The following is a 13851-nucleotide window of genomic DNA, read 5'->3' as shown; positions in this document are numbered from 1 at the left end:
CATACATACATATGCACATACACACATATATACACACACGCACATACACACACACACACATGCATGCATACATATACTGCCGCATTATGAAAAGCGATTATATTTTACTTAGGTAATTTTGTTCACTCCCCTATATCTGCCGGTTCTTGATTTATATCAACCGGGAAAAATAATCAAGCCTCGTTCTTCGCCAACGAATTTTTTTTTTTTTTTTTTTTTTTTTGGGATAAATTTTTCTCTAAAGATTTGTTGACGACGCGTAATTCTCATGACCTGTCTCATTGTACGTTATACCAATCGTCTCGGTAGGCTATATTATTTCGTTGATAAAGATTAAACTTAACAATTAGTTTCATTGTTCATTCTCCTTCCGGCGGCAATTTGTTTCTCGTCGAAATTCATTATGGGGATAACGTTAATGTCTTTTATCATTGTACGTCAAGTCGTTGCGGTGGATTTACACGGATTCGTGTCGATTTATAGGCCTGCCTAATTTCTGCGCGAGGCATGATAACGCGAAACAGGCGCTCGATCGGTTGGTTCGTCACGCTTCGTTGTGCTTGTACAATACATATCTCACATGTATCCTTAATATTCACGAAAGATTTATTCTGCATTATCGGATAATCTCAATTGTCGCGAAAATTCGCGAAAACGTCGCGAGGAGCGTGGTATACAGGATGGCCCATTTTAATTCATCCAGTCGAATATCTCAGAAACACCGCGTTAAATCGAAAAATGTTTCAAACAAAAGTTGTGTGGCTTCAAGGGGGCCATAAGATGGTGACAATGATTTGACCTTGGAAAATCATTTGAAGGTCATGTGAAGGTCAACTTTAAAATCTTAAATAGAAACCCCCATTTTTTATTCAGTATTCTTATAGCTGACATCGAGAGCTTTCCAAAACACTATAATAAAGTATTTTTTCATTAAGTACTTTTTGAGTTATTTTATATTTTAATCTGACATATTTTGATATAAAAAATAAAATATTTCGTAAAATATTCAGTTTTCGATCATTTTACCGTAATACTTCTATGTACAGAATAATGAGAAAAATTAATTAGTGCCAAAAAAAAATAAATAATTGTTTAAAAAAATACATTGTAAATAATTTTCTTAAAAACAATTTTTTTTTATACTAATTGATTTGTCTCATTATTCTGTACATAGAAGTATTACGGTAAGATTATCAAAAACTAAATATTTTACGAGATATTTAATTTTTTATATCAAAATATGTCAGATTAAAATATAAAATAACTCAAAAAGTACTTAATAAAAAAATACTTTCTTATAGTGTTTTGGAAAGCTCTCGATGTCAGCTACAAGAATACTAAATAAAAAATGAGGGTTTCCATTTAAGATTTTAAAGTTGACCGTCACATGACCTTCAAATGATTTTCCAAGGTCAAATCATTGTCACCATCTTATGGCCCCCTAGAAGCCACACAACTTTTGTTTGAAACATTTTTCGATTTAACGCAGTGTTTTTGAGATATTTGAGTGGATCCTTTAAAATGGGACACCCTGTATATAAGAATCGTAATCAATCGGAAATCAATTCGGGATCATCAACGATCACCACGATCGCTGTAGTCTGACTGTGAGATCGATCTCAATAGTGATCACGGTAAAATCCTTATATGGTAAGATCCTCGAAAGGATCCACATCCTCATCGAATGTACCCATTATAAAAAAATATCACTTGATTTTGAAATCGATGCCGCCGATTCACCTACGACAGTCTGCCGGGCAGGACGATGTGCTTCCGTATCAGCAGCAAAAATATCGGACACGGAACTATCCGGGAGAGAAGATCTTGCATATAATTTGCGATTAAACCGATGTGTGCAACGTGCTTGATTGTGGTGCCGACGGATAAGATCCGCCAGGCGGTACCGATGTTGGTTGCAGGCTCAATTGTAGCTGATGCTGCTGCGCTTTCGCTCTTAAACAGGCAATACTCTCGTTTCTGAGTTGCTCTGTATCCTGTACAACACCTGCAAACACAATGACGCGTATACTCATTTGAAATTTTTTTATTTTTTACTTAATATTTTTTAATATTGAACTTTCCTACTCCATTTCCTACTCTTTATTATATATTTGAATTGTATTTTACTTTTCATTGTAGTGTTTGTTTAAAAATTTACATATGATAAAAAAAGTGTGTCAATAATATTTTATTAGTAATGATATTTCCAGGGTTGGGAAGTAACGCGTTACTTGTAACGCCGTTACCGTTACAGTTACTTTTTTTCGGTAATTGTAACGGTAATGGCGTTACAAATTTTATTTGTAACGGAAAAAGTAACTTCTTTACATTTTTCGGTAACGAGTAACGAATATAACAGTTACTTTTATCGTTACTTTTTTCAAATTTTTTGATTTATTTAAGATATTATTCTTGCTATTGTGCGTGATAAAATTTTTATCTTAACCGTAAAGCCGTAAGCAAATCGACCAATTAGCATTCTTATTATGTTGTAAAAATGCTTGAATGTGATTGATCAACTTATGGCTCTTGCAGCCCAGTGCGATGACGCGACGCGCGATATCCAATGAGACCTTTATCTTTTCGGAAAAGCAGAGCTCTCATTTACTACCAGTTCAAAGTACCTTGCAACGAAAATTAGAAAATCTCAATAAACCTGATCTTATAGATTGCCATTCATTAGTTGAAGCTATTCAGCAAGGTTTAAATAAAAGGTAACTTATTAATTTGATTAATACATATGTTATTTAATTTTAAATAAGGATTTAATTGAAAAATATTATTTTATTTTAAACTATTGATTCAAAAGTATTAATTTCAATAAAACAAACAATGTCGCTTAATTTACTATATTTGATTTTAAATTTCTTACAATATTTGAAACAAAAGAATTAATAATAGTAGCATGTTTACATCCAAAATTTAAGTTAAACTGGTTAACCGGAGAAAAAAGAAAACGTGCTGAAAATTACTTGGAGGATTTATTGGTAATCCGATCGACTGAAAATTCTTCAAAAGCTGGAAAATCTGACGATCACGATGATTTTTTCATTTTTGAGCAAAAGACGGTGCAAAATGAATCTGAACAAGAAGAATTGCAACGGTTTTTAAAATCAAATAATTGTAATATAGAAATGTTAAACGACTATCCAAAACTTAAAAAACTTTTTATTAAATATAATACAGCTCTACCAAGCAGTGCATCCGTAGAAAGAATGTTTAGCATCGGTGGCTCTGTATTAACACCACAAAGAGGGCATTTAAATGATGATACTATGGAGCAACAAATTTTATTAAAAATTAATAAAGAATTTCGATAAAATTTAATCATTTATTTTGTAATAAACCTTGAATGAAATCTTGCTTACAATTTTTTAAAAGTTTTTCTTATGCGAAATAATTTATTAGTTTGTATTGTAAAAAAGTAACGGAAATTGTAACGACTCGTTACTTTTTAGTAACTGTAACGGTAACGAGTTACTTTTTAAAATTAGTAACGAGTAACGGTAACGAGTTACTTTTTCGAAAAAATAACGGTAACGGTAACGAGTTACTTTTATAAAGTAACTTTCCCAACCCTGGATATTTCTTAGAGAATGTTTATTTAGAAAGTACAAAGGTAATTCTCTCGGGCAATATACTAAGAATATATCTTTGTACAATATAATCCATTTCAAAGCACAGTTTATCCCATAATTCGGCTTCTTTCGTTAAAACATATCTATAAATATTAATTTTCACAAAAAAAAAAAAAATAAAAATTTGTTTCCACTTAAACGCATTTTAATATAAAAAATTTATCATTTGCCTTTCTACTAAATTTTTTTCTAGATTTAATATACAATATATATATATATTTAGGCGAAATAGAACTTACTCGTAGATGACGAAGGTCCCATACCATCCTGACTCTCCTGTCCGCTTTCCGAACTGGTTGGTCCTCCTTGATGGTGATTATGATTGGGGCTGCTTCCGCTTCCGTTTTGATCGTTACCGCTGTCCTCTCCACCAGATTTGAGATGCTCTGCTGCCTCGAGCGACTTTCGATGCATCCCTACAGGTCCACAGTCAATCAGTTCTTGATTACATTCGAAATCTTGGTTAAAGCTGCTTGTCTTAGACGATTGAGCTGGTAAAAACCAACAGAAAAAAAAAATATTCGAAATTTGTTGGGCCACTTTTATCTTAAGTGTTCCTATCAAGGCGAAAAGATTTTTTTCCCGTTTTCAATAGTAATAAACTTTTTAATAATATTTCAATCATTCCTACTTTAGTCAATTACTCTTTTGCTGATATGTATTGCAAAATAAGGTAATCGCAAAATTAATTAACAGCGGAAAAAAATTTTTGCTATTGTTTAAATGCTTACCGAAATAATCAATAAGTAATACAAATTTCTTGTAAAGATTATATTACACATTTACATGTAATATATTATTTTCATAAATATATTGTCCTATACACGATACATGTATCGTATACATGCATCCTATATACTCTCTTGTTAGTGTGTAATCTTATTGAGAGATCTGCGGATTATTATAATTAACTAATTCTAGGCCCAAATTAAAAAAAAAAAAAAAAGATTCAAAAATTTTTACATACTTAAATTTACATACAAAAATATTAACTTAAGAGTTTTGTCAGAGAAATGCATTCTCTCTTACCTAATAGCCACGGCGCAACGGATTCATTTTCCTTGGCACTTCTTAAGATCGTTTCCGGAAGTGGTAAGGAATGTCGGACCATCGCTCCGTATAAACCGTATTCTGCCATTATAGTACTTCTGCCCCAACATTTCTCCGTTTTACGCCATTTTGCTCTCCGATTTTGAAACCATACCTGCAACAAAATAAATGGCCGCTTAGAAAAAAACATGTTTTCATATCGTGTATGAGAAAATGTAACAAAATTAATTCTTAATTAAAATTAATTTTCATTTTCTTTGTATATCTTAATAATGTTTCTTTGCAAGATATGTAGTTTTCTATCGTACACTTTTAATTAGAAATTTGTAAAATTAAGATCGTACGTATAATAACCTAGACAGCACTGAAGCTTGCAACAACATTGCTGCAACATTGTAATATTGCATATTGCAGCTTAATGTTGCAGAAATATTGCAAAGACATTATTTTACAATATAACTTTAGCAATGTTACAGCAATATTACGAAAATATTACAAAAAAAGTATTCAATAATCGCTAGTTCATTCGTTTATCTATTCCGCATTTAATTTTTAGTCATGATGATTATATAAAATTTACAAGGAGCGGCTAGTAAGATTAAAAAGATATAATAACTATTTTTGTTAATTTAAGTCGTATGATATGACCCCAATACAGGGGCTCAGACATTGGACTAAGAATTCTTTTAATAGTTTCCATTCTGATATAAAATCAAAAATTTGATAATAATTTTCTAATATGCAAAAAAGATACTCAGATTTTAATTAATAAATTTTGAGATTACATAAAGACAAGAGAGATGTGAAAAAATTCGTATGCGTAAATTCACCACAATCTTTTTACATCCGGATATCTGAATATTTCGGATACAAAGAAATTGTGAATTTACGCAATTGCAAATTGAGTTTTTTCTTATTTCTCTTAGATATTCTCTGTCACTGAAGGAAGTCGAATGTGTACTGAAAAATTTATATTTTATAATTTCGTTATTATTATAATACAGAAAAACTATATACACGCTAGATCCTGACTCTTATAGGCCTAATTTCTTATTATTTTTGTTCATATGTTAAGGATATTATGTCGATAAATATACATAAAGCATTATTGCATATATATATTATATTGCTATATTGCTGCAATATTATATTGCAATATTTCTGTAGGCGGACATTTTACTGTTGCTGCAATATCATAACAACGTTGCGGCAACATTTCGCAATGTTTCTGCAATATTGCAATCTTGCAGAAAAATGTTGCTGCAATGTTATTGCAATCTTGCGGTGCTGTATGGAAAGTATATACGGAATAAAAAAAAAAAAAAGAAAAACTTGCAATATTCACATTTATAGTTTAATATATTATAAATAAGTAAATATAATTCCTAATTTATTGATCATTTAAATCTTTCTAGTTCCTTTAACGAAAAGATTGATTTAATTTTTTACAGTTCTTATCGTCAACATATATTAATTGAAGATGTAAACTTTACGATCGCTAAGAAAGCATTCAACCGTCAAAATGCCTAATTTGTCTCCATATTGTACTAGCGTTCGAGAAATGTTTATACATTAGTTTTCTCGCTTAAATTATTCTCTAATTGGACTACCATGATCGTGCCGAACGATCAGTTACTTTATCCAATTTGCACTCGCACGACACGTGTCACAATGCTGCTGTCTAGTTAATTATCATGCTCAAATGGCCTCCTCAAAAGCTACTATCCTATTTTTCATGCCTGTTAGGTTACTTGTTAGTAATACTGATAATTCGCCTCCTATGGTGAAGACGCGTGTCGCTTTCTCCATGCGCACGCTCGCATGTAACGAACTACATTTCCAAGGAATAACAAGCATTGCTTTATTCGACAAATTTTATATATCTATTTGATAGACTCATTAATCCGCGTGTTAATCGTACATAAAATCAATTTTATGAAATATATATATGTGCAGCTAATATTTTTATTAACTATATGCCAGTCAAATTATATAAACAATCATTTCGGTAACAAAATTAATCTTATGTTACCAAGCTTTTGTTAGCTTACGTTCGAAAATAATTAAACATGGAATAGAAATATATTATCTGAAACAATATCAATATGTGTATTTCGGAAAGCAGATACATCGATAATAAGGTACATAAAGTAAGTTAAAAATTAATATTCGCGGAATATGATAAGAAACAATAAATATTTAAAAATCATTAATTAATTTAACGTGATTTTTTTTTTTTTTTTTTTCCAGAAAATCTATTATTATAGTGAAGTGATTTATCGCGGCTTTTTCCGAATTATTACATTAAATATATTTTTAACCACATCGCATCACATTAAAATTTTATTGCGCTAAAATTTATATTTGAAATCAATTAAAATATATAATTTTATTATCTATTTATTTATTACCTATATTTTGTTATTCCTGTAAAACTTAATTTTTAACATCTTCATTTCCAATCGTTTATAATTTCAAAGCTGTAATCGCTGCAATATTTTTGTAAAGAAAAAATCGATTTAAAGTTGGTGAAATAATCTATAATTTAAAGCGCTTAATATAGAGCGCCCTGTATATACGCGATAGTGTCAGGCCGTTATTTAAAAAGCTGGACACAGGCATCGGTTTGTTCAGCAAGCGCATGTACGATCGGACAGAAGAGGGAGGCCGGAGGCTAGGGCGTAGACCAATTTGCAGCAACAATGCCAAAGTCACCGACAGAATTGGTGCGTAATTTAAATGAATGGAAACGCGTCGCCCTGTCAATTTGCGCTGCCACCCCAAAATTATCTTCCGCTTAGATTTCAATGTAAACGCGGTTTTTCATGATTTACAAGCGTTCACGCAAAAACATTGGTAACAGAAAGCAGCTTGTTTTTGTTAACCAAAAGATTGAATTTATCAATATTCTCTTATATAAACTGCTTAATTATTAATATGTTCTTATAAACTGCCTTTAAAATGAATAGTTATATACTATTTTTATATTACTGCATTAAATTTAATAAATTCAATTTTTTTTTTTTTTTAAGAGACGAGAAATATTGTGTATATTACTATTCTGTTATTTGTATTACTTTTTATGAACGTTTAATAACTTAATTTTAATATTATTACAATTTTTATAAAAAAAAAGAAAGAATCAGCTGAGTGATACGTTAGTTACAAATATATAAACAGATCGTACAGGTCTCATTTCTTCATCGAAACATGATAACATTGACACTGTCGTGCTAAAAAGTAAGAGGGTATATTTGATAAGTATCTAGGGGACACCGAATACACCTTGACGTCATTGTTTGAACTTAAGCCGAGAAAGTTATGAGACATTGGCTAAGACACCGGATAAAAAAGGAAGAGGAACAAGAGAGAATAAGATGGGAAATATAGGACCAGGATTCAATATCTCATTAACGGTCGATCGCAAATTGAAGTTACCGGTGGGAAGTAACGAGATCTCCAATTATCCTTAGGACAGTATCACCCTATCTTATCATATATATATATATATATATATATATATATGTCTTTTGCGAATCTCTTGAAGAAAGAAATAAAGAAAACAAATGGCATTCCTTAACTTTCATCTTTTCTGCCATTGAAATATTCCGTGCAATACGATTAACAAGATTCTTCCAATTCCTCTAAAATCTTCATGAAATCTGGTAATCGAGATTGTTTGACATATATTAATATTAATGAGAATAAGCACGATAGTTTAGCAATAGTTTATATTAACGAATTAACTATCGTTGACTTGCAGCAATTATTAAAGACAAACTAGTCATAAATTTTTTTGGAGTTTTGCGGGCGAAAGTATAATTTATATACGGATAAATATTTTTTTATATTATAAACTGCACTAATATTCAATATGTATGAAGTCTATATAGAAAAAGAAACAAGCTAATATATTTGGCTAAAATGTAACAGATACAATATTTATAAATTTCAAAATACGACATTTCAAGATAAGTGATGTTATGGTGTATTAAAATGTCCAGAATCCTCGGAATCCTGGCCAAAAGATTACAAGTCATCTACGACGATTTTCCATAACCTTACCTTCTCCATCTTGCTCTTCACGGCAAAGGATGAAAAAGTTTGCGGGCAAATAGATTTTCAAGGGTTCTCGAGCTAGTAGCATTTGGCGGCGAATTTTCAGCCTTAGTTTCAATACATGCTGACGTCTAGCTCGACTGTCATGGCAAAAAAGTGAGCATGTAAAAGTTTCGTCTTCTTTTTATCTTCCCTTCATGTTGTCTCTATCTTGTCCATTTTTTTTCATCCCGAATTTACATATATAGGTTTATATACAATATATATACTTGTATATTAATATTTTAATTATTTAATTATATTGGGATAATTAGCTGTAGGCTCGTTTTTCGTTTCCCCCAATCCTCGTAAAATCCCGCCCGTTGGCATGTCTAACTTCAGCTAGAAATCGCTCCACGACGACTTGCTCAACCTCACGACATGTCCCGCCCTTTCTATTTTTCCAGTTGTCTTCGTTGTCCCTTCTGCCAGACGGTATATCCTCTCTTTATTCCCATTTCCATTCTCATCCTCTTGTTTTGATCCAATAGTCAGTCGCCGGTCTGATCGATGATACGCCAACAGGCAGTACTGCGCATGGCCGACTAAATACAAATGCTCCTTATTATACCGGGTGTGCCAATAAAGGAAGTACAGAATAAGAGGAGAGAAAGGGCGGGAAGGAGAGTGGAGGAGAGAGCAGGAAAGAAAAACGGTAGAGAGGATGCCGGGGGAGTGTTCTGTCGGAGTTACTCGCTCCTTCGAGCCAAGACGATCATAAAGGATCCTCTTCCACCGTCTTGCTGCTACCGCTGCTTCAGCAATGCAGCTTCGTTGCACCCCTTCCTTATACTCTGCCTCTACCCTAACTCAGCAGCGTCTTGTGATATACTAGGAGATGCCAAAGGATAATCCAGATACCCGATTTCCAATCCCGAAACGACACCTCCATACAGCATCCATCGAGCCTCCTTTATGGATGAGACTTCGTCTCGGATTTTCAATGCGACTTTTCTCCTCGGCTCTAGACATGTTTTCATACGCGTTTATTGCTACGTTTCTTATATTATAGATACTATCGATGTATTGAACGTCTACCGCTACGGAAGTTCATCCGCATTGCATAGTTTGCAGTATAAGAAACGCTAATGTTTAACGAATTTTAAATTTCTGTTGTGAAGTTTTTGATGAAAGACGCAAAAATAAAATTAAGAAGTATCGCGATAATGTATCCACGCGAGTGCTGATAATTTGTATTACTATAATATTATAATAATATTATTATAATCAAGAATTTACAGAATTAGTGAAGTATTACTACAAACTAAATAATATAAAAATAATTATATCAATTTAATTACTTTATATAAAATAATGTTTATATATATATATATATATATATATATATATATTTATAAAAATTAATAGGATGCTCATTAATATATTCCGATTATCATGTTAATTTTTTCTTAAAAATATATAAAAAAATTTGTTACTTCTTCTAAATAACGAACGAATATTTTAATGTGTAGAATGACAGATTTAAAATATACATAAATCTTAAATAATGCGTATTAAAAAAAGAGAGAATATATCTACATGTGCGTATGTAGATACTAATAGAATGATAATGCCGCGAAATGCAGTGAAATCTTATTACTCGTGGTAATATATTGTATTATGCGCAGAAAAGTCCAATGTATTTGCTACATAAGCGTAATATCGGAATATTATAAAATATCGAAATAATTTACGAGTATATAATTTTCGTATTATTATTAGTAGCATGTGATATTGAACTATGCGCGAATATATGTATAAACGGTTATTACATATAGTTCTACAGGATTATATATATCACCGATTTCTGGTATATTGTAACATCAAATAGAAGGAATATCTCTCCACACTGTGCACAGAAATAATTTAATAAATCGTGAATGCTATGGATTCATTAATTAAAATGATTAAAATGTGAATTAAATATAATAACTGTAAAGAATATGTTCAACATATTAATTATAAATAAAATATTTACATTTTTTTACATATTTTTTTGTGAGGAATTATAATGATCAAATATATATTTCTGTTTTAAACAAATGAAAAAAATATAATTTTATTTATATATAATATATGTAAAAATCTAAGAAAATACTAACATTTTTAAAAATTTCTTATTTTTTGTAATAAATGTCATAAACATTTTATAACATTAATTCCTTTCATATCGCGAGAAAAGGAACGAGTATTGATCATAAGGACTAATTTGAAATAATCGAAATAAAATATTTTTTTCACATACGGTGCAACTGTAGCATAATAAAATACATTAAAATAGTCTTTCTTTAACCTCGAGTTTCTTAAAATTATGACGTAATAGAACATTTCTGAGGTGAAAATTATATCGAGCATCACAGAAACTATACAAGAAATAACTATTTTTTCCTGGATTTTTCTTTATTTGAACTAATGTATATAAATACTACGCTATCTAAATCAATTTATTTGTACATAACTTACAATTTTAGCTTCTTCTGCATTACTAATTATTGTAAATTTAGAAGCGAGTATCTTGTGTAAAGCAGGGTTGGGAAGTAACGCGTTACTTGTAACGCCGTTACCGTTACAGTTACTTTTTTTCAGTAACTGTAACGGTAATGGCGTTACAAATTTTATTTGTAACGGAAAAAGTAACTTCGTTACATTTTTCGGTAACGAGTAACGAATTTAACAGTTACTTTTATCGTTACTTTTTTCAAATTTTTTGATTTATTTAAGATATTATTCTTGCTATTGTGCGTGATAAAATTTTTATCCTAACCGTAAAGCCGTAAGCAAATCGACCAATTAGCATTCTTATTATGTTGTAAAAATGCTTCAATGTGATTGATCAACTTATGGCTCTTGCAGCCCAGTGCGATGACGCGACGCGCGATATCCAATGAGAGCTTTATCTTTTCGGAAAAGCAGAACTCTCATTTACTACCAGTTCTAAGTACCTTGCAACGAAAATTAGAAAATCTCAATAAATCTGATCTTATAGATTGCCATTCATTAGTTGAAGCTATTCAGCAAAGTTTAAATAAAAGGTAACTTATTAATTTGATTAATACATATGTAATTTAATTTTAAATAAGGATTTAATTGAAAAATATTATTTTATTTTAAACTATTGATTCAAAAGTATTAATTTCAATCAAACAAACAATGTCGCTTAATTTACTATATTTGATTTTAGATTTCTTACAATATTTGAAACAAAAGAATTAATAATAGCAGCATGTTTACATCCAAAATTTAAGTTAAACTGTTTAACCGGAGAAAAAAGAAAACGTGCTGAAAATTACTTGGAGGATTTATTGGGAATCCGATCAACTGAAAATTCTCCAAAAGCTAGAAAATCTGACGATCACGATGATTTTTTCATTTTTGAGCAAAAAACGGTGCAAAATGAATCTGAACAAGAAGAATTGCAACGGTTTTTAAAATCAAATAATTGTAATATAGAAATGTTAAACGACTATCCAAAACTTAAAAAACTTTTTATTAAATATAATACAGCTCTACCAAGCGGTGCATCTGTAGAAAGAATGTTTAGCATCGGTGGCTCTGTATTAACACCACAAAGAGGGCATTTAAATGATGATACTATGGAGCAACAAATTTTATTAAAAATTAATAAAGAATTTCGATAAAATTTAATCATTTATTTTGTAATAAACCTTGAATGAAATCTTGCTTACAATTTTTTAAAAGTTTTTCTTATGCGAAATAATTTATTAGTTTGTATTGTAAAAAAGTAACGGAAATTGTAACGACTCGTTACTTTTTAGTAACTGTAACGGTAACGAGTTACTTTTTAAAATTGGTAACGAGTAACGGTAATGAGTTACTTTTTCGAAAAAATAACGGTAACGGTAACGAGTTACTTTTATAAAGTAACTTTCCCAACCCTGGTGTAAAGTGCAAATCAACTGGTATCATATAGTCTACATTTGTATTAAAAGAAATTCATTCTTGCACACACATATGTAAATTATTCAATAAAATACAAAAAAAAATGATCAATTGCGATTCGCACAATTTCGATCGGGGTTTCGTAAGTTGATTAATTTTGGCAAATAAGCGAGGGGGAGGTGGGAAAGGAAACGCGCGTTATATCCCTCGAAAACGCATGACTTATTTGCCGCATAATACGAGCATAAGAGACCCAGAGGCCTAGTCGTGGCCCCTTCTTACTTGACCAGCGGCTGGTAAATAGTTAAGTCGGACAGATCTCTCGTTGGGGACCCCATACTGCGAAACGGCACGCGTCAGGGCATCATTACATGGGACACTTGCCGAGCGAAGGGTGACCCGAGAGAGGGATGTGCGCGCGTTTACCCATCACTCGGCATCGATAAGCAGGAAATAATTCAGACACGAATAGACGCATTAACAAGTGAACCGGCTTCGATCGCGCGTTGAAGTAATGAACCGCAATAAATTAATAGTGCCAGCCACTGCGGCGTGTGAATCGTGATTTAAGGCATAATCAAAATCAAGCAATTTATACGATTAAAATTTGTCTCTACGTACTTGTCAATTATGCAGTATCTTAAGATGCATTTTGAATTTGTACAGGCTGAAAAAAAAAAAATTTCGCTATGTTCAAATAGAAGAAAAAGCTCGTTTCTGAGATACGCGACTTCGAAATTTTATAAAAATAACATTTTTAGAAATGGACATTTAGTTCCAATGACCTCGTGTCTTTTTGTATTACATGATATATAAAATTAATACATTATTTCTATATTTTATATATATAGTATGCAAAAGTAATTTTTTTTTAATTAATACGCATTTATTTAATTGACATTTTTGTTCGCGATATGTCTTCTCGTTATTGAATTCGTATATCGCAAGCTACAATCGTGCTTTTGTTTCTCTCCCATGTCCTCGATTTTCACTCTGTCGACTCGGTTTCGATAGCGTTTCATCGGCGGCATGGGCGTGGCGAAACTTCGGTCCATGCTTCTAACTTAATTCGGTTAGGCGAGATTTATATCCGCTACCGGTAGCGCATTCCCTTGTTCAAAGTCGTCGTCGTGTCCCTCTCCTCCCTGCCCGACCTCTCTTCCAA

The 13851-nt window shown here is 31.5% G+C and overlaps 1 protein-coding gene across 1 annotated transcript in view; it reads right to left on the bottom strand.

Annotated features, from left to right (window-relative positions):
• Positions 1-1490: 1490 nt before the first annotated feature.
• The window catches only part of LOC138942548 (pituitary homeobox 1), a 75519-nt gene continuing 63158 nt past the window's right edge, over positions 1491-13851 (bottom strand). Inside the window, exons 5-7 of the mRNA XM_070312848.1 lie at positions 4668-4842; positions 3878-4129; positions 1491-2005 (exon numbers count right to left, since the gene is read on the bottom strand). Coding sequence (XP_070168949.1) covers positions 1842-2005; positions 3878-4129; positions 4668-4842 — 591 coding nt within the window. The 3' untranslated portion in view covers positions 1491-1841. The remainder of the gene's footprint in view (positions 2006-3877; positions 4130-4667; positions 4843-13851) is intronic.

Source organism: Polyergus mexicanus, unplaced genomic scaffold, assembly GCF_030449975.1.
Source record: "Polyergus mexicanus isolate NDT 795.1 unplaced genomic scaffold, iyPolMexi1.0 SCAF_23, whole genome shotgun sequence".
NCBI lineage: Eukaryota > Metazoa > Arthropoda > Insecta > Hymenoptera > Formicidae > Polyergus > Polyergus mexicanus.
The sequence above is the reverse complement of the archived record's forward strand: the minus strand, read 5'-3'. Positions and strand labels throughout refer to the sequence as shown.